The sequence below is a fragment of the Vulpes vulpes genome, chromosome 5 (assembly GCF_048418805.1).
Source record: "Vulpes vulpes isolate BD-2025 chromosome 5, VulVul3, whole genome shotgun sequence".
Taxonomy (NCBI): Eukaryota; Metazoa; Chordata; class Mammalia; order Carnivora; family Canidae; genus Vulpes; species Vulpes vulpes.
The window spans coordinates 123,007,522-123,034,440 of record NC_132784.1 but is presented as its reverse complement, the minus strand read 5'-3'; the positions used below and the strand labels follow the sequence as shown (position 1 = coordinate 123,034,440).

General features: G+C 32.4%; 1 protein-coding gene across 8 annotated transcripts in view; it reads left to right on the top strand.

Annotated features, from left to right (window-relative positions):
- Positions 1-26,919, top strand: part of PTPN12 (protein tyrosine phosphatase non-receptor type 12) — an 84,121-nt gene that overhangs the window by 43,421 nt on the left and 13,781 nt on the right. For 5 of the 8 annotated variants that reach the window (XM_072759883.1, XM_072759881.1, XM_026006101.2 and 2 more), the window contains exons 3-12: positions 3,278-3,354; positions 5,608-5,703; positions 6,531-6,569; positions 9,352-9,423; positions 12,178-12,237; positions 13,453-13,595; positions 16,777-16,843; positions 19,194-19,271; positions 19,398-19,496; positions 22,970-23,058. In XM_072759883.1, the coding sequence (XP_072615984.1) occupies positions 3,278-3,354; positions 5,608-5,703; positions 6,531-6,569; positions 9,352-9,423; positions 12,178-12,237; positions 13,453-13,595; positions 16,777-16,843; positions 19,194-19,271; positions 19,398-19,496; positions 22,970-23,058 (820 nt within the window). The remainder of the gene's footprint in view (positions 1-3,277; positions 3,355-5,607; positions 5,704-6,530; positions 6,570-9,351; positions 9,424-12,177; positions 12,238-13,452; positions 13,596-16,776; positions 16,844-19,193; positions 19,272-19,397; positions 19,497-22,969; positions 23,059-26,919) is intronic. The other 3 variants (XM_072759884.1, XM_072759882.1, XM_026006100.2) reach the window with 1 other exon arrangement.

Here is a 26,919-nt window from a genome sequence, read left to right as displayed (position 1 = left end):
GTATTTTAATTTGCTTTCTCCAACCGCCCCCCCCCCCCCAGGTGTTATATGATTAGAGATAGATGAAATAAGATTGGCAAAATGTTGTAATTAAATATTACACTGTAATCGAACTGGAACTTAGATAAAAAGCTTAAAATGTTGAAATTACTAAAATGAGGTAATGGATATATGGGGATTCATTATGTTATTTTTGTGTATGCATAAAATTTTCTATCATAGAATATTTTTAAAAAGTTAACAGTTTGGATGTAGCATCCTGGTCCCAGTATGGACGATGAGTTGGGATCCACTGTTCTCATTTGGGTTCACAATCCCCAGAAACATATTACTGAGGATCCAGTGGTAAACCGACTGTTGTACAAAGCCCTATGTTTGAGATACTTTAACTGGAGGCTAATAGCCACATGAATAAAGGTAATTAATTGGGACTCCTCATTACTAACAAAAATGATGAGAGGAAGCTTCGTGTAATTACTTGTCATTATTCTAACAACTGAATATTCCCATTTACCAGAAGATCAAATAGATAAGAAACAAAGCATTAGTAAACATATAAACATTCTCTTTTCTGGAAACACAGAAAAGAGATCAATGATTTTAATTGGATCAATGATTTTAATTGTATGTCCTCCGTATCTCTTCCTACAAGTTTCCAAAGATTTCATCAAAAATTAATAACATCAGAGGAACTGAGCCCTAGTACTAATGTATAAAATTTGAGTAATTGACAGATTATTCATTAGCTGACTTTTAAGAGTTTGCTAAGAAGCTTTATTCATGTCTGTTACCATTTCTGTATTTGTCTTTTTCTATTTTAATTGCATTTATTTATTTTATTTTATTATTTATTTTTTAAATTTTATTTATGACACACACACACACACACACACACACACACAGAGGCAGAGACACAGGCAGAGGGGGAAGCAGGCTCCATGCAGGGAGCCCGATGTGGGACTCAATTCCAGGTCTCCTGGATCAGGCCCTGGGCCGAAGGCGGTGCTAAATCGCTGAGCCACCTGGGCTGCCCTTTAATTGCCTTTAATATTCATTGTCCCTGGATTAGAAAGGACCATAATATGATAATAGCATTTCACATATTATATGTTGTGGTTTCTAATCTGGATACTTGTGGCAATTATTCAATCCTACTACTTTAGGATTTCATAGGCTCAAAGTATCTCCCCCCAAATATTTATTCTCTCTCTCTTTTTTCTAAGGGGAGGGACCGGAGCGAGGACAGAGGGAGGGAGGGTCTCCCCCCAAATATTTATTATGGCAAATGGGAAGATAGTAACTTTGCAGTGGGGATAACCAGGCAACAACATAATAACCAAGTATCCAAGGTTAACATGGCAAGTAATATGATACTGACATCATAAACCACTTGGTGTGTCTTCTCACTGAGAAGGACACATCATAGTTCTCTGGTGTTCTTGCCAAAAATGCATACCCTCATTCTAATCAGAAGAAAACAAAATGAGTCAGAGCAGCTTTTATAGATTGGAACAAACTAAGGTGAAATAATAACTACATGTAATGTGGGAAAGAGAAAAAAAAATTTTTAATTGGGGAAATTTGTATGCAGTCTGTTGTTTAATTACTAATAATTACTAATAGTGTGACAATGTTAATTTTCTGATTTTGATAACTGTGTGATGGTTATGTAACATTAAGGGAAGCTGAGTGAGGGACATTTGAGAATTCTGTGTACTATTTTTACAGTTTTTCTGTAAATCTAAAATTAGTTTTAAGTAAAATTTTAAGGATCAATACAAACTGGAACAAAACTGTACTGTCTATGACTAAAGACTGATTTTTTTTCATATAAATCAGTAGGAAAACAGACATAGGTAAAAATGTACAAAGGATATAAGCAGGCAGTTTATGGTAAAAGAAATCTAATCAATAATTATGAAATATGTGACCACTTGCATAGTTCAAGAAATACACATCTGATTTTTTTTACTTTTTAGAATGTCACTATTAAAAAGTATAACACCAGTCACTCTAACAAATAGCATTTGTACTGTGTAAGTTACTGTACACCTTTTAGAAGGCAAGTAGCATTTCTTCTGTTAGAAACCTATCTTATACCACTGTTAGCAGTGAAAGCAAATACATGGACAGCAGCATTCAGTGTGGTAGTGTTTTTAATAGGAAAAAATGGTTCATCAGTACACTAGCTGTTTAAATAAATAATAAAACATCCATATAATGGATTTCATGTAACATTATGTGAATAAGATAGATATGTATTAGCTTTGGGAAGAGTTCCCAGATATGGGATTAACTGAAAAGTGAGATACAGAATATGAGATGATTGCATTTGCATAGTTTTTAAAGTATGTAGGTATATGCATAAAAATTACTTCTGGAAGGTAAAAAGAACCTTAATAGTGTCTTTGTTGGGAAAGGGAGACCTGGACTTCAAGGGCGGGGGAAGATTACTTTTCATTTTATACCTTTCTTTAAGGGGCATCTGGGTGGCTTAATTGGTTAAGTGTCCAAATGATCTCACCTCAGGTCTTGGTCTTGGTCTTGTGGTTGTGAGTTCAAGGCCTCCATTAGGGCATGGAGCCTGTTTAAATTAAAAAAAAAAACAAAAACAACAACAACAAAAAAAACTTTTCTTTAAAATCTGATTTTTAAAAATCATATACATACTATTATTTTAAAAAAGTTGCAAAAAAATAATAAAAAAAATAAAAAATAAAGTTGCAATTCTATAAAACTAATGAAATTTCTATTTTGGAACTTTTTTGGTAAAGATTTTTTTTTAGCCTTAAGTTGTCATTACCTAATAATAAATACTATTGCCAAGTGTAGTATTGAGCACTTTTATGAATCATCTTATTTCATTTGTCATAATTTACTTAATTTTTATAATTTCTGGTGAAATATGAAAGCTACATTTCCTAATAAGAATTTTAGCAAATGAGCTTGTACATCAGTGGTTAGTGTCTATTACCTCATATATACCTGTTTAAAAACTGCAAAGGCTTCACCCTGGGTTCTTGTCTAGCAAAATCTGGGATGATGCCCAGGAATTTGTATTTTAAAAGAGTTCCTGATTATTCTGATTACAGTATAGCGTTAAAACATAGCTTTACATCATCAGATTTTTGTTTTTATAGACTTATTTTCTATAAATATGATATTAGAAGTTTTTTAAAGAAAATATTTTGAGTTATATGGCTTATTATATTAGAAAACACATGTCTACCAATAGGGCATAATTCATGAAATTCTTTCTATTTTTTTTTCCTTATAGTTGATCACAGTCGAGTTAAGTTGACTTTAAAGACTCCTTCTCAAGATTCAGACTATATCAATGCAAATTTTATTAAGGTATGTATTAACTTTAAATGGTGTTTCTCTGCCCTACTTAATGTCTTCTTACATAATAATTAAAAATTTCTTTTTAATTGCCTAAATATTATATCAATAGCAAAAACAAAAAGAAAATCACAGCCCTTGCACACTTTTTATGTGGTTTCCTTCTAACCTTATTCACAAAGATAAAGACTTTGCTTAGTTTCATGATAGTTGTGTTGGCTTTCTATTTTTTCTTTTGTTTCTTTTTTTTACATTGAAGACTTATAAACAGTTTACCAGTTGCTAAATCTTTTCCATTGTCCCTCTGAGTTTATGTACAAAAATGTACAGACATAGTCATTCAGTGTTGTTGAGCTATGTAGGTTGTTTCCAGTTTGTAATATTGCAGTGAACATTGTTCTTTCGAATTTCTGAGGATAAATTATCAGGGCTGGAATTACTGGGTAATACTGATTCAAAATTATAGAATTACAGACTTAGATTAATACCTTTTGAAAATTGTCACTATTTTTCGAGTGGCAGCACTAGTTAGTACAAGATTAAATACAGCCTTTATGTAGTTAACCATTTTTGGTTACTCTAAAGCAGTCAAGTTCTTACATAGTTATTAATAGATAGATTCAAACTGCTACTTGATTTTTTTTATTTTTTATTTTTTTATTTTATTTTTTTTAAAAATTTTTTTAATTTATTTATGATAGTCACACAGAGAGAGAGAGAGAGAGGCAGAGACACAGGCAGAGGGAGAAGCAGGCTCCATGCACCGGGAGCCCGATGTGGGATTCGATCCCGGGTCTCCAGGATCGCGCCCTGGGTCAAAGACAGGCGCTAAACCACTGCGCCACCCAGGGATCCCCGTACTTGATTTTTTTTAAAGATTTTATTTATTTATTGAGACACAGAGAGAGAGAGAGAGAGAAAGAGAGAGAGAGAGAGAGAGAGAGCCAGAGACACAGGCAGAGGGAGAAGCAGGCTCCACACAGGGAACCCGACATGGGACTCGATCCTGGATCTCCAGGATCACACCCTGGGTTGCAGGCGCACCACACTGCTGCGCCACTGGGGCTGCCCAAACTGCTACTTGATTAAATAAAAGACTACTTTGTTCCAATAGTTATTCTGTGTTTTGAATAATTTCAGTTCTTTATATATGGTATTTATAGGTACTTAAATATTTTGTTGAAGAAATATTAAGGTGGTACAAGTTATATGGTAAAATTAATATTATCTATGTCAACATTAAACAGTCATGATTTCAAATAAAAACTTTTTTCCCCAACAGAATCAATTTTATTAAAATTATGGCAAAACCCAAAACTAAAAAGTTAAACAAAGACTAATATGTAGGTGGTTTGCTGTTTTAGATGTTGTCAATGTTGATATTCTTTTATAAGGACATTTGTTAAAAGTTCTAGTATTTTGGAGCACCCGGCTGGTTCAGTTAATGGAGCATGCGACTCCTGATCTCAGGGTTGTAAATTTGAACTTCATGTTGGATATAGAGATTACTTAAATATAAAATCTTTGAAAACAAAAAAAAAGTCCATGTTTTTAATTCTACTTAGTAACAGTGATTTATTGTGTGATTATGTTATCTACTAATTTAGTATATTATTTCATATATTCCTAGGTATGTAATTAGATGTGTATATTGTAAGTACCAAGTAAACCTTTTGAGTAAATAATTGGACTGTTAGGTAGTTTTATTATTGTTTTTAGAATCAGTGCATGTTTTTTGTTTCTTTCCAGTGAGCTTTGTTGACTAGGTATTGAGGCTTCTTTTTTAAGAGCCAAGTAAATAATAATTTGTAAATTAGCATAAGGCAGTTTTTTTTTAAGATTTTTATTTTATTTATTCATGAGAGACCCAAACAAAGAGGCAGAGAGCTAGACAGAGGGAGAAGCAGGCTTCTCACAGAGCCGGATGTGGGACTTGATCCCAGGACCTGGAGATCACGACCTGAGCCAAAGGCAGATAGATGCTCAATTGCTGAGCCATCCAGGCATCCCATAGCATAAGGCAGTTTAGTTTAATTATCATTTCTGTGTGCCATGTCTAATAAATACAAAAAATAGTATTTCTCCAAAAGCTGAAGTGAATTGAATATATTTTGTCATGCTTTTATGTACTATGAAAGAAAAATTATTTAGAAATATATTATGTGAAAAGAGGAGTATTACTAAAAAATTTGAAACCTTAAAATTTAGGTAAGGAAGTATTTTTGGTAATTATAATAATATGAAATTTCCTTTTAACTATTTTAGGGTGTTTATGGGCCAAAAGCGTATGTGGCAACCCAAGGACCTTTAGCAAATACAGTAATAGATTTTTGGAGGATGATATGGGAGTACAATGTCGTAGTAAGTAATTTACCTTTCATAATCTATTTTGAGAAGTATTAATGTAATGACATAGGATGTTTTGCTGAATAAGTGATAAGAAGACTTTTTAGCCATAAGGATATGTTAATTATAACGTTTACTAAAAAGACAGAAACTGAAATCTAGGGTGTATCATTCAATTCTCACTAATTAGCTGAACTATTTTAAGAAGATAAGTAATTTACTAGTTACTTTTCCTCAGTCAATAACTAGTAAGTTATTGACTTACTGAGTAAGATGAACTGATAGATGGATAGAGGGATAGCTATGTGATTGAACCAAGAAGAGTGAAATGTTAAGGGTAGAATATAGATGGTAGGTAAAATTGTTTTAACTTTGCTATATGTTTGAAATGTTACATTATAAAATATTAGGATGAAGAAGCAAATCTAATAACCTTTTTGTTTAACACATTAAATGCATTCAACCTTCAGATAATTTTATTAAATGTATTTAGAATATTTCATAGTGTTTGAGTAAACATATCCTAAAAGTTATATTTTAATGTAACTTCAAAAGTCAGAGGCCAGCCTGTAAGAATCATAAAGTTTAATTCAAATAAAATACATCATGTTAATTGAAGCCAATTTAATTTGTTGCTGTATAGTTATCCCTTGATAATAAGGTGTTATTTTGATCATTTCTTTAACTCCTGCTTTTAATATTAAAACTACTTTTTTTGACAGGCCAGGTATAATTTTACTCATAGTAAAAAGTAGTTATTGGAATTCATATTTTGTTTATAAAGTAAAATTGTGTTTACCTGGTACATTCTTCATCTCATCCCATCTCCCATTTCTTTTTAGATCATTGTGATGGCCTGTCGAGAATTTGAGATGGGAAGGGTATGTATAACTATTAACATTTAAAATAATTGTGGAGTATCCTTTTTATCACTTCATTTCTAGGGATATTATAATTCCTGGTCCTTTATTATATTCTGAACCCAAGTGGTTAAAGTAGATACTTCTTTTTTGTGTTCTGCTATTGGTTTTATTTGATAAAAGGAACATCATAATCTCTAAAAAGCACATAAACATTTGTTTTACATTTCATAGGTATGTTTTATGATACAGTTAAAAAGTAGATATTGTGTTATTTCATAGTCTTTAGATGTTTAATGATACTGAAGTAGAGAGGTATTTCAAAATAAGAATAAAATTGAGCAAATGAAAATGAGTTAAAAAATTTTTATTAATTATCACCAACTTGTAGCTTGAATATTCTGATTTCTCTGAGAATACAACATTTCTTTTGTTCGTACTATCTTCAGAAGCAAAGAGAACAAAATTCCTTAATCTGAAATTTTTAATGTTGTTATTTTTATACTCTGTGCTAGTGAAATAGTTTTAAAACCATTGTGATCTTGTGCAGCATCAAGACCAATTAAGTTTTAATATTGAAGGTGCTAATAGATTTATATATAATAGATATTAAGTAAAACTTAAGTGTGGTCTGACACACATATCAGACTTAGAACAAATTATGTGGTGATTTGAATTTTCCTATATTAATGTGGTACGTTAAAGTGGAATTTTTAAAAAATCTATTTCACTTATCACCTTACCCAATTCACCTCTAGCAAAAAAGTTGTAAAAATTCTTGTCAAATTTTATTCAGTAAGAGATATATTGCATTAAGCAAGATAGTGCATGTTTTAGTTATGTGGACATTGTAATATATAAGTCATCGGAAAATCTTATTTTAAGTAATAATTTTTGTCATTCCTCCCTGCTAAGTCCTTTACCAGTAGTGGAAGTATTAATTAACATTGGGTAGAAAATTAACAGTCTAAGATTAGAAAATACACAAACCAAGAAATTAAGTAATTAAGTTATCTGTTTAAGAATCGACAGGATGTACTTTAGTAACAAACAGTATTATTAATTGTTTGCAGTAGAATATTTCAATTTCATTCTCCTAGTGTTTTTTTAAGTTACTGTTAAAGGTTAGGATTTATTCCTCCTTCCATTCTATTAATAAGTTTACTACTTGTATTTCAGTAATAATACTTGATGAAAAAAGGTATTGAACACAGAAATTTTTGAAGCTAAAGATTTTGTGATTCATCTTGACTTAGAATATGACTTAATGGAAAGAACATAGATAATGAAATCAAATAAACCTACACTTTACTATCATTTTGACCATGGTGAAGTGAACTATCTCTCTGAGCTTTAGTTTCCTCATCTTTGTAATGAATGATGTTCATAGGTTATGCATGTATGATGTTTAGCACATAGGTTTTGGTGTTGATTGTTTATTAGTTTATACCTGGAATATAAATACCAGTATTAGTTTATACCTGGAATATAAATACCAGTATAGTCCTTAGTTATAACTTATAAAGGGGGACATGTTAGTCATGCAGCTTTCATTTCTTACTAAATTAAACTCCAATAACTTGTATTTTGCTTGTTTCAAGATTTAAGACTTGACCCAGTAGAAAACCCTCTCTTCAAAAAAAAAAAAAAAACCCTATAAAATAATTTAATTAATTTTATTATTCTATGTAAACTTTCACTGGGAAATGAGGTGTGTGGTTTTAAGTCTTTTAAAATATTACCACTATTTACTGTAAGCTAAATTGACATACTATATAGTTCTACTTTGTTGCCCTGTGTGCAGTATTGTCAACTTAGAGATAATTCCAGTCTGTAGGTAATGATTTCACTTACGTGTTTAGACCTGTAAGAATCTGGTAAGAACTGATGCATTTCCCACTGCCAAAGGTTTATTTTAAGCTAGATTGTTAATTACAGGCTTTCATTTTATAGGATCTTGATAAAATTACATCATTTCTTAGCATCAGAATCACTGTATCTTCTACAAAGTTAGGCATTTACTTAACCAAAGTTTCTAAAATGATGGGGCTTAATATTAGTAACCAGTGAAAGTTGAATGTTCTAAGTCTATACTTGTTAAAAATGGGAAGGTAAGAGGGCAAACTAGTTAAACTTTCTGTAATCTCAAATAAAAGTGGATAATTTAAATAGTACATCATGCTTGTATAGAGTTTTTACCATCAATAGAATATTTGAAAAATATTTTTAGTACTTGCAACAATGGTGCAAGATAAGGATTATTACTCCCATTTTTACAAGTAAAGGAACCTAAGGGTCAATAAAATAGTAACATTAGGACTTGGAAAATTCTTTTTAAAGCAGGTAGCTTTATCCTATCCACTATCCACAGATTTTATACCTAACGGGAATTCAGCTAGATATTATAGAGATTGTCATTTTACAAGTATTAGGACTTGCCTGGCAACCCTTTATACTAAATGAACTTTGTTGTGCCAGGCACTTTGTTTTTTTAAAATGGTGTTTCTTTTCTAGAAGAGGATCTTTGGAGTTTACTCTTACTGACCAAGCAGATAGCAATGAACAGCCCAGACACTTATATTAATAAGTTTTTTTATGAGTAATCTTGAAGAGCCAACAGTAGCTTACCTTTAATAACAGTTGGATAAGTCTAAGTTCTTCAAACACTTTGTCTTACTGATGTCAGGTTTTTTTTTGTTTTCTGGGAAAAGCAACAAGCTGCACACTAGTACACAAAGTATTTGTAAAAGTTCAGGAAAAACTATCATACGAATTACTTACTGACTCTTTTTTTGGACAACAGAAAAAATGTGAACGCTATTGGCCTTTGTATGGAGAAGAACCTATAACATTTGCACCTTTTAAAATTTCTTGTGTAAGTACTTATTTATATGTATGTTATTTAATTAGAAAATTGGGATGCTAAACTGTTGAGTAATTATAATATGGTATGAACTCAGTTTTATGAAAGCTAAGCATTCAGTATTTCCATATAAATTGGCACTTAATTATAAAAAATAATAATAGTAATGTTTGGTTTTAGGGGTGCCTGGGTGGTTCAGTCAGGTAGGTGACCAATTCTTGATTTGGCTAAGTTCATGATCTGAGGATCCTGGAATTGAGCCCCGCATCCAGCTCAATGCTTGGCAGGGCGTCTGCAGGAGGATTCTTTATCTCCATCTCTTTCTGCCTCTCCCCCTGCTTTCTCTCTCTCTCTCAAACAAATCTTCAAAAAAAAAAAATGTTTATTTTTATGCTGCTTTTAAATTTAAAAGCTTTGAAAGTTACTTCATAAATGTGTAATTTCCTTTTATTATGTTAATTTTGTGTTAGTCTTTGTATATAAGTTGATAATACATGTTTATGTATATAAGGGTAAACAGTAACCTAGCTGTGTGCTTTGAATGATCTATTTGAAAATTAGTATAAAGTTGGGGTCCCTAACTGGCTCAGTCAGTGGAGCATGTGACTCTTAATCTCAGGGTAATTTCAAACTGATATGTGAAAGACCCTTGATGACTGAAGTATAGTGTATTGTGTTAATGTTTCATATGTTATGCTATCCAGATTTTTAAAAATTATATACAAAGATGTTTTGAGAACTGCTATCCTAGGAGTAAAAATTGATCCTATATGGCAGATAATTTATTATGAAACTTAAATATCTATTTAATAAGCTCTGGAAATGAGTTAAATTCTTGTTCTAAAACTAACACAGCAGAAATCTGAGAAAATGAATTAAAAAACATATAGTGCTTAACATTCTACAACTAAATGAGTTGAAAGTTTTGAAGAGTTGGGCTTTAAGAATAGTAAAACAACATTTAAAATAATGAATAGAAGAAAGAAAGATTATAATTTGGAAAAACATGAATTGACTTTTTGGGGTGATTTTTCATTTTTTTAAAGATTTTATTCATTTATTCTTGAGACACACAGAGAGAGACAGAGGCAGAGGTAGAGGGAGAAGCAGGCTCCATGCAGGGAGCCCGATGTGGGACTTGATCCCGGGACTGGGATCATGCCCTGAGCCAAAGGCAGACACTTAACTGTTGAGCCACCCAGGCATCCCTGCAGGGAGGACTTCTTAGGAGGAACTCAGTTGCATGTTGCTGCATATAACCACTTAGACCAGATGTTGGCACACTATGCATAGGTCAGTCTAACCCACTGCCTGTTTTGTAAATATTTACTAGAATACAACCATGACCATTAATGTACACATTGCCTATCACAACAGTAAAGCTGAGTAGACAAAGACTTTTATGGCTTGCAATGCCAGAAATATTTACAATCTAGCCTTTTTTAGGCAAGAAAAAGTTAAGCCTAGGTATCCCTGACTTGTTCAGTCAGTAGAACGTATGACTCTTGATCTTAGGGTTTTAAGTTCGAGTCGCACACTGGGTGTAGAGATTACTTAAGAAAATAAAATAAAGGACAGCCTGGGTGGCTCAGTGGTTTAGTGCCGCCTTTGGCCAGGGCGTGATCCTGGAGACCTGGGATTGAGTGCCATGTCTGGCTCCCTTCGTGGAGCCTGCTTCTCCCTTTGCCTGTGTCTCTGCCTCTCTCTCTGTCTCTGTCTCTGTCTCTGTCTCTGTCTCTCATGAATAAATAAAGACTTAAAAAAAATCTTCAAAGAAAAAAGAAGTTAAGTTTTGGAATGGTGTTTTCATCCATACTCCTTTTTTTGTTGAAAGTAAAAACATTAAAAAAAAAAAAGTAAAAACATAAACATCCCCTTTAATGTTATTCGAAAAGTTCAAAATGAACTACTGTGATTTAAAAAATTAAAGCAGGAATAATATTGAATCTTCTTTTTATTAAAAAACAGGTTACCCTGTTCTTGACAGTCGGTGTCCTAGATTATCTGTGGTTTTAACTACAAAGCAGAAAGAACAGTTTCCTAAGGGACAAACCAATATAATGGCTTCATTCTAATACTTTGACAAATGATAATAAGAGACTTTTAAAGTGGTTATATTGTCATCAACCAAAATAATAATTTAGAAATTTATGAGTGCATCTTCTTCCTTCCCAAGTTGGTATTCAGTTAACTGAAAGTTGACTGTTAGGTTAGGAAAAAAATAGTTGAAGATGGTAGTAGGTCTTTTGTACTATTATATATTTTTTGTATTATTTCTGTAACAGAATTCTGGGGAAGTTATAAATTTGCAAATATTTTATTGGTGATGGACTCCTAGTTAAGTAATTGGTTAACAGCCACTTCTGGGTTTTGTTTTGTTTTGTTTTTAACTTTAAGTAAAACTTAGTGACTTTTAGAATGGTTTGATGGTTTTTAGTGTAGTTTTACTTTGAGCAGGGAGAGCGGTGGAGAGGTGCTGCTGGGTGGGCAGAGGAAGAGAGAATCTTAAGCAGGTTCCTCCATGCCCATTGTGGAGCCTGTTTTGGATCTTGATCTCACCATCCTGAGCCAAAATCAAGAGTCCAATGCTTAACTGACTGAGCCACCCAGGTGCCCTAGAATGGTTGTTTTTGTAATTATGAGGTATACCTGGGATTTTAATGATTAATTTTATACTGTGGACTTTAAATACAAGGTTATTGTTTGTTTCATTGTGTTTATGTTTTTGTTTCAGTGTTCATACTGACTTACAATGTTTTCCTTTAGGAAGCTGAACAAGCAAGAACAGACTACTTCATTAGGACACTCTTACTTGAATTTCAAAATGTAAGTTTTTCCATTTAGAGATGGTTTCTAAGGATAATTTTTAAAGAGAAGATATATAAATTGTAGCCTGTCTTATCTTGCATAGTTAAGGAAATTTGTTAATTTCCTTTATGTAAAATAAGAAGAAAATCAGGGTGCAATGTTTTACTTAGTATTTTGAGCTTTAATTTAAGCTTATCAAATTAGATAAAGTAATATATATTTTACCTTAAAACAATTTTCCTAAATTAAATTTACTATATTTGGAATATTGGGATCTTTGCTACAAATAGTTTTCCTCTATTACATTAAGCAGATTATTACATTGTTTACAGAATTGCTACTCACTTTTGCTAGTTTACAACTTTTTAGAAACGAACCACCATCAAAGCGAAGTCTTCATTTAGATTATATATTGTTTTCACTTGAGGCCCTTGATTTTAGTTTTTCAGATCTATATAAAATGATAATTTTCTAGGAAGAAATCAAAATCTGATGGACGTTAGAGAATGCTATTGGTTTCTTCCTCAGTCTCTATATTTTGATTATTTTAAGATTTTAAACCATTTTGAACAATTAATCATGGCCATCAAGTGCATCAGTCTTGCCCAACTATTACATTTGTAAACATACTACACCTCCTATTTTCCTGTTTCTAAGTAGACATAGTTCCAGCACTCCATACTTTGAGAACCACTGATATAAAATAAAGAAATGGGTTGGGGTTGGACATGTTTGTTTCTAATTTTCTTTTTCAGTTCAGTTATTATTCTAATAGTCTTCTAATTACTGTAGACTCAAACAGTGCTTATGATGTACTGCTCATGCATTTACTGTGGATTAATTAAAGAATATGCAAAATATAAGGGTTAAAGTGCATGCTTTGGAGGTAAGAGTGCCTGGGTTCAGATCCCACATTTGTTACTTACTGTGAAGCATTAGGCAAGTTATTTCATCTTTCTGTCTCAATTTACTTACTTATAAAACATGGATAGTATTAACAGTCCCTTCCTCATAGCATCACATGGAAAATAAATAAATTGTTATATTTGAAACCCTTAGATCAATACTTAGTATATGAGAGTCAGTAAATGTAGTTATCATTTATTTTTTTGAGGCAGTGTTAAATACCACATAAATATCTTAGAAATGATAGTAAAGTGAGATGTGCTTTTCTGTAGGTTTTACAATTTGTAGTGTCTTTTCATAATTGCTGAATTTCTGTTATTCTTGAAGGAATCTCGTAGGCTATATCAGTTTCATTATGTGAATTGGCCAGACCATGATGTTCCCACATCATTTGATTCTATTCTGGATATGATAAGCTTAATGAGGAAATATCAAGAGCATGAAGATGTGCCTATTTGTATTCATTGCAGGTAAAAAGAATTTTCCAAATATTTAAGTACTTTGGAATATAAGTGGCATTGTAATATGGGTGATGTATGGTATTTTGAAACCTAATTTTTGGAATTACCAAGTGAGATAAGTCATTATATGGGGTTACCAAATAGTAAAAGCTATCTGAATTCTGAGGCAGTTTTTCTTCTCTTAATTTTTAATTTACATTAGATTCTTCTAAAAGACTTGGAAACACAGTACTTCATAAAACTGCTGTTTCTTTCTCTAAGTGACTTGTATCTGCATTCACATTTGCTATAAAAGGTAAATGAAATTTCTCAGACTCAGAAATTTACTGGTTACTTAAATAGTTCAAAGATTTTTTTAGTGGAGACAGAACATCAATGATAAGCATTACAGTCAGACCTATTGGATAAGAAAAACTATTAGTAGTTGAAAAGGCTGCTTTTTATTTATGGGCCAGAAGGGTGATTTGCTATGGGCATGTGGGGGTCAGTTAACAACTTGGTTAATTAAAAAAGTATTTTTCTTCAGTTAATTCAGTGGTTAGTTGACCATTTAATTAAATAGGTGACTGTTTAAGAAGAAAAATCTAATTATAGAAATTGCTTTGACTTTTCTTCACAAGTTAGTCAGAATCATTTGTTCTATCAATGTTGCCCAGTCAGTATATGTAGATCATAAATCCAATTTGATAGGAGAGTTTTCCTTTAAAAAATTAAATAGACCATTTAATATTTTTAAACAACTATAAAATAGTATGTTAACTGTAGTGACTTAGAAAATACCTACATAAAAGGAAGGAAATTGCTCACAATTCTAGTAGAGGTGATCATTTAAAAACTTCAGTATATGTCTTTTCAGTATGTATATAGTATTTTTAAAGAATGTTTCCCCATGTAAAATAATCATGTACATTTTTCCAAATCATGTAACTATTCTTTCTACAATGAATTATGACTGCCCTATACTTTATATTTAACTTCCCCATTCTTTGGTATTTACTATCCCTCCTCCATTCTTTTTCATCTATCTTAAAGAATAGTTTAAATGTCTAAGTGGCAGGTGTTCGTCATGAAATTTTTGAGCACATCTGTAATTACTTCATTAGGATAGATATATACACACTGGGTATTATATAAGACTGATGAATCACTGACCTCTACCTTTGAAACTAATAATACATTATATGTTAATTAATTGAATATAAATTTAAGAAGAAAATAAAACCATAACTTAAAAAAAGGATATATATGCAAATGGGATTTCTAAGTGAAAGAACATGAACTTTTTCATGCTTTTAGTACATACTTTAAATTTTGTTATCTATAAAGCTAATGCTAATTATAATTAGTTTATGGGGTGCCCATTTTCCCATACTCTCCTCAATACTGTTATCTTTTTGTTTGTTTGATTTAATGCCTGCATGACAGGCAAAAGTTTTGTTTTGTTTTTTTCTTGATGGTTTATATTCTTTTGTGAATTGCTTGTTTGTATACTTTACCAATTATTTTATAGCATTCATCTCTTAATAATCATGTTATAAATTGTTTATATATATATATATTGAGGTTGTACACTTTTAGTCATGTGAAGTAGCATTTTTTTTTTAAGACTTTATTTATTTATTCATGAGAGACACAGAGAGGCAGAGACACAGGCAGAAAGAGAAGCAGGCTCCACGGAGGGAGCCCGATGCGGGACTTGATCCCAGGATCACGCCCCGGGCCAAAGGCAGGCACTCAACCACTGAGCCACTCAGGGATCCCAGTAGCACTTTTTTTTTTCTTTTTTCTTTTTTAAGTAGCATAGTTTTTAAATAGCTTTTACTCTGCCTATCTTTTGCCACACATAAGTTTTAATTTGTTATGTAGTCAGAGTTGTAAATCTTCATGTATGCTTTCTGTCCATTGAGATGCTTAGAAAGTCCTTTTATAAAAGTAGTACATAAACTCCTTTTAAGCATTTTTATAGGTTTTTTGTAAACATTTTTAATCCATCTGGAATTTTTATGATTAAGTTATGAGGTAAGAATCCAGCTTTTGCTCTGGTTAGCCTTACTTCCCTGTATCATTCATTGAACGGTCTGATCTTCCCTCTTTCATGGGAGAATCCACCATTTTGTAATACTTACATATACTCAATTCTGTTTCTGAATTTTGCATTGTGTTTCATCAGTCTGGTTGTGTAAGTCTTTGTAAAGTCACACTTTAACCATCAAGTTTTAAATATATGTCATTTGACCCAGAGTAACTCTTAACTCAGAATTCTGAAAATGTTTTGATGGAAGGAATTGAAAAATGTATCAATAGTTAAAAATAAATATTACTTATATTTTTAAAGAGCTTCTTAAAAATCATATTAAATTGCTGATAGATGTAATTTATCAGGAATTGTTAGATGACATGTTTGACAAACTACTGCTATTTCTAAAGGTTTCAAGATGTGCATTAAAATGCTACCCAACATTTTTTCTATCTAAAAATTATTCTGAAAAAAAAATAAAAAAATGAAAATTATTCTGGTGAAGACAGTAATGTCTTTAATTACTCAGAGTGATTCTCAATCCTGAGGTACATGTCTCCTGACTCCCTCCAGTTGAGAAGCAGTTGCTCTAAAGTACTTTTGTCATGTTTTAAAATAAGAAACTTGCAGAATTTCACTTTACATTCTCCAAGTTCTGTTGGTTCTTTAGGAAATGAGAGTGCATCACGCATCTTTGTTGCTCTGGTGAAATCACTGCTAGTGTTCAAACCAGTTTCTAGGGCTTGTGGTATTGCTCATGTTTTCTCTACCTTTTGCAAATTGAAATTATGTATTGTTTCTTCTCTACTCTAAGGCACCAGAGCCATTTTGGACATAAAATAAATTCCTCTCTGCAAGTTAACTAAGTTGGCTAGACAAAATTTTCTGAGGTAGAATTAGACTTCCAAAGTTAAAACTCTTAAATAATCTGTGAATCACTTAGGTTTCCTTTGAATCTTGGAAGTTCCCTAAATTAAATAAAAACGAGATATACATACTTATCTTAAAGATGTTTGCTGTGTACACACTCTAAATTACAATTCGTTTACTAAAAGAGAATGTTGTCAAATTTCTTAAGTGATTTTTTTTTTTTTTGCTTCTGAAAATTAACATGTTCATCTATTTTATAGTTCTTTTATGACAAAAATCAAATTGTTCTTTCAAACTTTATAGTGCAGGCTGTGGAAGAACAGGTGCCATTTGTGCCATAGATTATACATGGAATTTACTAAAAGCTGGGGTAAGAATAATTTTTATATAGCATTATATCCAATTGATCTATTATTTTCCATCTTAATGGCTAATTGCAATAAATTATAGCATGTGTTTCATTTTACATGTTACTTTTTTAGAAGTAGCTTTACTATGTAAGAAAAAAGGTAGTAGAACTGGAAAAAAGTATAAATGATATATACTACTTGAGATAATGCATGAGGCAGCAAAGTAAACATGTTACCACAATTTGTTTTATGTGAATTGATACCTACACTAAGAATGTAAAGTCTGGGTTCACTTTTCCAATACAGAATCCTCCTTACCTTTTACATATATTCTAGATATAAATGTAGTCAATTCAATAAGTATTTATGCCTAAATGCAAACATTGTATTATAGTGGTTAAGGATGCTGAGTCTGGACCCAAACTGCCCAGGTTCAAATTTAATCATTTATTGGCTGTGGGATTTTGGTCAAATTACTTAATTTCGTTCTGCCTCAATTTTTCAACCAAAAAATGGGGATAATATTAATAATTCATAAGAAATAAATTGACCTTTGTAAAGTTCTTTAGAACTGTGTGTGTCTTGTAGCAAGTGCTCAGTTCAGAGTTTTCATTACAACTGTGGGGTTACTGTTGTTACCACCACTACTATTTCCAAGACATTGTGTTCAGTACTGTGAAAGATATAAAGGTGAATAAAACAACCCTCATTACAGATTTGAAAAATGTTTCTCAGTGTATGTAGATTTGCTTCTTTTGCTAGTTCTATACTATTCATATTCTGTGCTTTAGGGAGAAGTTTTTAATTCCTCATAGTTTTTTTTTTTTTTTTTAAGATTTATTTATTTATTTATGATAGACACAGAGAGAGAGACAGAGGCAGAGACACAGGCAGAGGGAGAAGCAGGCTCCATGCCCGGAGCCCAATGCGGGACTCGATCCTGGGACTCCAGGATCGCGCCCTGGGCCAAAGGCAGGCGCCAAACCACTGAGCCACCCAGGGATCCCCTCCTCATAGCTTTTTAAAAATTATTTTTTTAAAGTAAACACTATGGCCAACATGGGGCTTGAACTCACAACCCCGAGATCAAGAGTTATATACTCTACTCTGAGCCAGCCAGGTAGATACCTTTATAGTTTTAGAGTATGTTCTGTAAATATGTCCATCTTTATCATGTGCAAAATAGGATTAATAAAATAGGATTTTTTCCCCTTCTTTCCTCCCTTTGTTCTTTCTCTCCCACACCCCCCGCCTTCTTAATATTTTTCAATTTTGTGAGAGAATAGTTAAATTTTAAATTTTCTTCAAAAGCCCTCTGCGGTTAAATTTTATTTTTGTATTCCTCAGAAGTTGTAATCACCTTCTGATACTCAAATTAAAAATTAAAAAATTTTAAATTTTAACAAAATTTAACCAGGCTCCTAACCCATTTTAACATAAAAGTCAAAGATTAAAATTGGGATGGAAAAAGGCATTTAAATAGTAAGCAAAATAAACATCTAGACATTTCAGAAGTTGTGTATTTTGAACATAGTCCTCATTTGATTGCATTTGGCTTAACATATCTATAATCTTTGTCTTAGGTTAGGACTTGATGTAAAAATCTCTTGATGTATATTAAGACTCTCAAGCACTAAACCTGGGAATAATTTTTAATTTTGTATCTCTTTTTAGACTCCTTCAGTAAACTTTTACCAGTTTTTTCCCCTTTTCAGACTGTCCTCTTCCTCTGCTGCAAAAGCGGACCAAGTATCAAATCTGCTCAATGTCTGTGTTACCTATTGTAGTAGTTCTAATTACAGGTGTACCAAAGAATTCTTGAGGATGTTTCAGTCTCCAGAGACGTAGCTGACGAATCTGTATTTTTACCAGTTTTCTTAGCTGGTCCTTATGTAGGCAGCCCAGGAAATCAGTGGCCTGTAGAAGGAGTTCTAACTCTTATTATGTTTACAGTCTGATCCCAAGTACCCTTATCTTCTTTCCTCCTTAAATACCTCCCCTTCTTTCAGTTTTAGGCTATATCCACATTGAGCTTAATTCCCCAAATACATTATACATTTAATTTGCTGTGCTTATGTATATTTCCTTCACTTTTCACTCCACACACCAACTAGGGTTAGTCACAGCATCTTTATTCCCAGTGTACTTCAATTATATCTTGGCTGGATATTTATTTGTTCACATATCTCACTAGCTTGACTGCTGAGGGTTAAGATTAGCTTTGTATTCACTATGCTAGCAGTAGTGTCTAATGGATGTTAGGTAGTGCTCAATAAATGTTTTTGGTCATCCAGCATGTAATTTAAGGTCTGTATGAAAAGTTAAAGGTCTATGTGAAAAAGAGTTGATGCATTAAATTCTTTGTTTTAGAAAATACCAGAGGAATTTAATGTATTTAATTTAATACAAGAAATGAGAACACAAAGGCATTCTGCGGTGCAAACTAAGGTATAGTTTTTTTGTTTCATTTTATAAACTGTAGTTTTATAAATGCCTTCTTGTGTTTTTTTTTTTTTTCCAAATGTCTTTTCCTTTGTTTATTATTCCTTGTTTATCATGTCATCTCCCTAATAGGAGCAGTATGAGCTTGTTCATAGAGCTATAGCCCAGCTGTTTGAAAAACAGCTACAACTATATGAAATTCATGGAGCTCAGAAACTTGCTGATGGAGTGGTAGGTATTCTCGGTCTATTAATTTTAGAAAACTTTTCTTTCTTTTTTGTTTTTTAAGATTTTATTTTTTTAGAGTAATTTCTACAGCCAACATGGAACTCAAACTTAACCCCAAGATCAAGAGTCCCATACTCTATCAACTGAGACAGCCAGGCACCCTGAAAACTTTTACGTTTTACCGAGATTTAATATTTAGCTTTTTAACTGTCATTTGTGTTTTATCTAACAGGAGAATAGCCATGACAGTTATTTTTGTTTAACCTCAATTTTGTTAACCCCTTTCCTTCTTCCTGTTTGAATATCTCTATTGTCATGGATATTTAATGACTAGTACAAGTTAAATAATATTCAGATAGGTCTTACGTCAGAAATCATTACTGTTTCAAGTATAAATTGCTTTTAAGAAAATTAACTGCACTGTTCCATCTTTTCTTCTATCCCTCAAGTAAGTAATTTTAAGTTGATTCTACATGAATTAAATTTTGTTCTTGATCATGATGATATAAAGTTTTGTAGTTAATTTTGTACAGGCTTTTTAATTAGAATTATAGTGCTACAATGAAGTCCCTTTTTGGCATGTGATTAGTTCAATGTCATTTTAGCCTTAAAAGATCTTATTGGACATTTACACTTTTGACCTGACAAATACTTTATTCTCATAGAGTTCTCATTTCTGTCTCTGTTTTGTAACTAGTTCTTTTATTTGCTGTCTTTATGTAATCATCTTGTCCTTGAAGAAATTGGGCTATTTTTTTGGTAAAATTTCTTTACATTTTTATCCCTGAAACTAAGATAGGCATCACATGATAAATCAACTTAGCCTTAATAATTAAAGTAAAATGAAGAAATAAGTTGTAAAATGTATAACCTTTTCCCCCCTTCCTAACTTCACATTGTTTTTGGCATTTTTCCAGACTATTTGAAATTTTTTGGTTTTGTAAGTGGTAACAATTTCTTGTTACCCAATGCTGATCTCAGTATTTTAAAATAATCTAATATTGACCCATGAGTTTAGCGTTAGCTAAGTAGCTGTAGTAGTAGTTCCTTTAGTAGCCAAGTGATTATTGCTGATTTTTAAGATTAATACATGCGACCTCTTTTTTATTTCCTATATTAACATAGGCCTTACATGTTGCTATCTCTTTTTCCCTGTAGTTTATTTCTTTTAAAGGTTTATTTCTTTATGAGAGAGAGAGAACATGAGCAGGGGCAGAGGGAGAAGCAGGCTCCTTGCTGAACAGGAAGCCTGATGGGGGACCCCGAGCTCATGACCAGAGCTGAAGGCAGACATTTAATCAATTGAGCCACCCAGGCACCTGTCTTTTTCCCTTTAGTTTAATTAAAACCTGTTATAATCTGTGCTGAATGTAGCCAAATATCCTATAATATAGGATAGAATGCTTTATATATTATTTGTATAATGTTATTTAAATTGACATTCAGTTGATGCTTCAGAAAGCTAAATAGTTTTTTTTCTTTAATCCTTTAAGCAAATATTTGTTGTTTTTAAAAATGCAAGACTAGTTTCAAAATTAAAGCTTCTATACTTCAGAAATGTAGATATTTTAGACTACCATTTCCTTGGTATATACAAGTGAAAAATACTCTAACCATTATATTTTTCAAATGTATAGAAAATTTTTATTTTATTTTTTATTGAGGTATAATTAACATATATTATATTGGTTTCAGGTACAGCATAGTGATTTGATATTTGTGTATGTTGTGAAATGATCATCACAGTCTAGTTAACATCCATTACCACAAATTGGTACAATTTTTTCTTCTTATTATGAGAACTTTCAGGATTTACTCTCTTAATGAACTTTGAAATATGTACTACAGTATTATTAGGTAGTAAAATGCTGCACATTTTATCCCATGACTTTTTAATTTTATAACTGGACATTTGCATTGTTTGACCCCCTTTACCCATTTCAATCACCTCCCACCCCCCATCTTTGGCAAGCACCAATCTGTTCTTTATATCCATGATTTAGTTTTTTGTTTATTTGTTTTTAGATTCCACATATGATTGAGATCATATGGTATTTGTCTTTCTCTTTCTGACTTGTTTCACTTAGTATAATGCCTTCAACGTCCATCCATGTTGTTGCAAATGGGAAGATTTCCTTTGTGTGTATATGTCACATTTTGCTTATCAGTTCTTTCATCAATGGACATTTGGGTGGCTTTCATGTCTTGGCTCTTGTAAATAAGGTTGCAGTGAACATGGTGGTGCATATATCTTTTTGAGTTTGTGTTTTCACTTCCTTTGGATAAATACCCAGAAATGGGATTCTTGGATCGTATGGTAGTGTTTTGTCTTGTTTTGTTTTGTTTTGAATTTTTTGAGGAACCTCCACATTGTTTCCATATTGCTGCACTTAGTTTACATTCCCACCAACAGTGCATGATGGTTTCCTTTTCTCCACATCTTCTCTAACACATTATTTTTTGTCTTTTTTTTTTTTCAGGCAAACTAGATTTTATTTTTTTTAATTTTTTTATAAATTTATTTTTATTGGTGTTCAATTTGCCAACATATAGAATAACACCCAGTGCTCATCCCATCAAGTGCTGAGAAGCAGACTTCCCACTGAGTAGGGATCCCGATGTGGGGCTCAATCCCAGGACTCTGGGATCATGACCTGAGCTGAAGGCAAATGCCTAACCAACTGAGCCATCCAGGAGCCCCAACAACCTAAGATTCTTATAACTGTAATGACTCTAGAAACATCAATGTTAATATTACTGGTCCTTGAGACCAGCAAGAACAAAGATATGCCTAGATGGGCTCTCTGCCTTTTGGAGGCTTATTTGGCTAGGGAGTGATATAAGGGCTATATATGCTAATAGAGCAGGGCACTCCATGGTGATAAAGGGTAGGGCAAAGAATGATTAAAATGAGATCTGGAACCTGTTTAAAAGTACAAGATAGCAATAGGAATCCCAGAAAAGATTGGGAAAATTAAAAGATATAAGCCTTATTTTATTGGCTTTTTTTCTTCCCTGTACATGTTAAGATTCTGCTGGTAGTAATGCCTGAAATAAAGCTGTATCTTCTTTTATCTTTATTTTCTTGGGAAATCTGTTTCTTTACAGTAGCATTTGAAATGTGTTGAAATGCCATGTGCACAATTGAATGTTCAGTAACTGGAAATAGACTGGGTTTAAGTTGATTTATTTATTTATTTTTAGTAATCTCTACACCCAGTGGGCCTCAAACTCATGACTCTGAGATCAAGAGTCACATGTTCTTTTGACTGAGCCAGCCAGGTGCCCTAGACTTTTTTTTTATATTAAGCTCTCTCATTGGCCCTTTCAGCCTAAAATATAGAGAATATAAAACCCATTTTGTTATTTGGGACAATTGGCATTATTTTAAAAATTCAAAAGCCTAGAAACAGTTTATGTGAAACATGAAAAATTATTTTTCTTCTAACTTTAATGAAACATTTTTCCCTCCTCAGCAGAATGAAATTAACACTGAAAATATGGTCAGCTCCATAGATCCTGATAAACAAGATTCTCCTCCTCCAAAACCACCAAGGACCCGCAGGTATTGTACGTCACAGTTTCTTTGAAAGGTTATTTTTATTTTACTCACTGTTAATTAAAACAAAACCTGAATATTTCCAAGTTATTTTTGTAACTTTTATCATTCTTTTGTTTAGGGAATAGCATGCGAATGCAACTAATTTGTTACTGGTATACTAAGAATTCTGTTTCACTTATGGTAAAATCTCAGTAATATACTGTACCAGAATAGTGAATGTAACTGAACTGACAATAGCTCATATTTTGGTATGTGGTACAATTAAAATTTTAAATATTCTAAAGATTCAATTTTTGCATAATGACTAAAGTAATATTTGATTGTCAAAAATTGTATGCACATTGAAGAAATTAATAACATTACTAGCAAAAATGAGTTTCAGCACTTTATTACTTTTATATCAAGCTCATTTATAATAAAGTCAAGATATATTCTTGTGCTCCTTTCTTAATTTCTTTTTTCTCTTAGGGTAGCTGCTAGGTCAGTTATATGGTGGTATAGAAAGAATATAGATACAATCAGAAAGTTTCAGTTTCAAGTTTTTTTCAGCCATTTAGCTGAAGGGCTAAATGCTTTGAGGTTGTGATTAAGTCACTTCACTTATTTGACGGTTGGTTTTGGGTTTTTTGTTTACGTATTGTTCTATGGATGAAATGAAATAAACTATGTGAAAATACTGCATATAGGACTTGGCACATGTTAGATTTCCATTACATGTTAATTTTTCCATTAGAATGTGGAATTAAAATGGTGTTAATTGAATTATTTTTAAAAGGAGGCACAGTAGAACATCTGTAATAACTATTAGAATGATTTACACAGGGTCTTGTCTTGAGCAAAAATCTGCCCAAAGGGATTGATTGGCCTTACATCAAAATAGGTCTTATTTTATATATGATTCACCAATTATTTTTTTCCCTTAAACGTGTGATAGAAATTGTCTAAAGTTGAATGGGGTTCAGCCTTCTCCTTGAGATGCTATACCTTAATGAGATTATTCCTCTTTGTAAAAGAAAAGCCTCCAATTCTCTTTGATAACTAAGGCAAGATATGATAGCTACTATAGTCTCTGGAATACTTTTGTGTGCTTCTCTAAGAAACCCAAAGATGGGTTTGCGTGTCAGCATTTAAATGCTCGGGATGTTAACTATGCACTAACAAAACTTCCCAGAAGTTGTTTCTTGTTTGATTTACACTTTGGTATCTATTCTGAAATTGGGATTTTAGCCTTCTATGGAAGCTATCCAGTTAAAATCTTTAAGGTTTTAGTTCTCTAACTTCTTTGTTCCACATATGAGTTTGTGGGACTCTAAAAGAAACTGTACTGGCTATAAATATAAAGGTGATAAATCAAGAAATATTTTTGCTACCCTAATATCTTTTAATCTGGTTTTTGAGATTGAGCCAGTGTAGAGGTTCTCAGAGTGTACATTGATGTTTGTGTTGTACATGGTCATGTATTTCCAACAACAAATAGTGGTAGTATCTACCTAATTTTGAAGAGAAAAAAATGAATAGAATGTTCTGAATTTTAAGTCTTTCTCATCTGCCTTTTTGAAAATTTGAATCTTCTTATTCTTTAATAAACAAAAAGATAATAAAGTAGCAAATGAATATTAACAGAAAAATGTTCATTCAGTTTAAGACAGGATTTTATTTAGGGATATGTGCTCAAATTTTTATGTTTCTGTGATTTTATATTACATTCTGAGGTCATCTTTTTTATCATGCAATAGAGTTAAATGGCAGAATTTCATTACGTTCCACAAAGCATACTCTGTGAGTTCTGGTTGAGATGAGTTTTAGAACTACTGTAAATTAACTAAAAATAAAATCATGACAGCCCTGTGATTGATAAAAAAGTAAAAATGGTACACATTGTTTTTCAGTATGGCTTTGGTAAGCAAATACATGAATTGGTTGTTTTCAGTACATGTTTTTGGAGAAAGATCTAGAGATTGTATTAGATTTAATCAGTCATATAATTCTGGTTTATACAATACTCTTATTGCAGATTTTGAATAGCAGATTTCATTTTCCATTTTCATTACATGTTTTGTTGAACTAATACAGTTCTTGATGTTTTTTCACTAACACCAGCACTCTGGAAGTATACCTTGTTAGGTTCTATAAATTGTCAACAAATTTACTGCAGAGATACAAATGGGTATGTGCTATAGTAATACTAGAGACAGTGACAGTATACTGGATATTTTTACCTAACGCCTCTCAATTCAGACAGTTTTAAGTAGGAATGGTATTGGAAGGAAGATGGAATGTACTTCTTTTTTTTTTTTTTTAAGATTTTATTTATTCATGAGACACACACACACACACACACACACACACAGAGGCAGAGACATAGGCAGAGGGAGAAGCAGGCTCCATGCAGGGGAGCCTGATGTGGGACTCTATCCTGGGACTCCAGGATCACGCCCTGGGCCGAAGGCAGGCGCCAAACTGCTGAGCCACCCAGGGATCCCCGGAATGTAGTTCTGTTTCAGACATTTTGATATGTAGGCTGGAGGTAAAGACTTATTGAGGGTTTGGTATATAGAAGACTTGGGCAGGAATAAAGTCTTTCAGATTCTGGACATTTAACAAAGTTCTAAGGAGGGAACCCTGATAAGCACCATAATTTGTGAGGAACAGACCAAAAAAGAAAGCTGTAAAAAAAGAAAACCACCAAGGGATAAAGTAAAACCAGGAAACCATAGCATTCTATAAGCCATAAAGGTGTTTCATATCTGGCAGAAATACAGGAATATCAACTTCTTTAAAGGTTCCCTGGGAGAATGAACTGGACTTGCAGACATCGATGGCTCATAGCATATCCTGAATAGATGAGGGTATTTGTGGGGTCAAAACAAGGAGTTAAGATCTGCTCACTTGGAGGCTTTTGAAGTTACCTCATTTGGGGAGTTCTCATCTAGCAAAGAATCTGGTAGGATTTTGGTGACCAAGGACTCTAGAAAAATGGCAAGTAGAAAATGAGGTGATGGGAGAAATCCATATCTCACACGACAGTTATTATTCTACTCCACTGTTTTTATGTTTATAAAAGAAATCTTGGTTCTTTTTTGAAATGTTATTTTCCTTTTGTTGATTTTTAAAAAATCAATTATATTAAACCCAAATATATTGCTTTAAAGTGGTTAATTTTTAAGAAAGGAGCAAAGTGATAGTGTAACAGTAGGAAATGGTCCTATACCAGCCAAATAAGAAGAGAAATGATTAGAAAAGTTGCCTTTCAGAATATTAAATCCCTGGAAATAACCTTATATAGAAAGTAGAACCTTAGGTAGAAATATACTCATTTGTATTATTGAAAAAAAGTGTTCTTGGTTGGAAAAGTTAAATGTAATTTAGTTTTATCAATGATATATAAAATACCATTTATTTTCAGATTTCACGTAATTTTCATCAGAATACTAAAGGAATCTTTTCTGAACTTGACAATACAATGTGAAAGTTCATTTGGATGAGTAAAGAGACAGAAATATCAAAACTTGGGATGAAAATAGTGATAAGTGAGGATATTTATTCATAGAGATGCAGAGAGAGAGAGAGGCAGAGACACAGGCAGAGGGAGAAGCAGGCTCCATGCAGAGAGCCTGACGTGGGACTCAATCATGGGACTCCAGGATCATGCCCTGGGCTGCAGGTGGCGTTAAACCGCTGCGCCACCGGGGCTGCCCAGACCAACTCTTTTAAAACTATAATATTTAAAATAGTTTATTAGTGATAATAAAATAGTCTGTCAGTGGTATAAGCTTTTAGGTTCTTTCTGATTCTTGTTCTACAATCTCATCATGGAACTTTAAAATCCATTTTCATGTAATTTTTTTAATCCATTACGTTGGC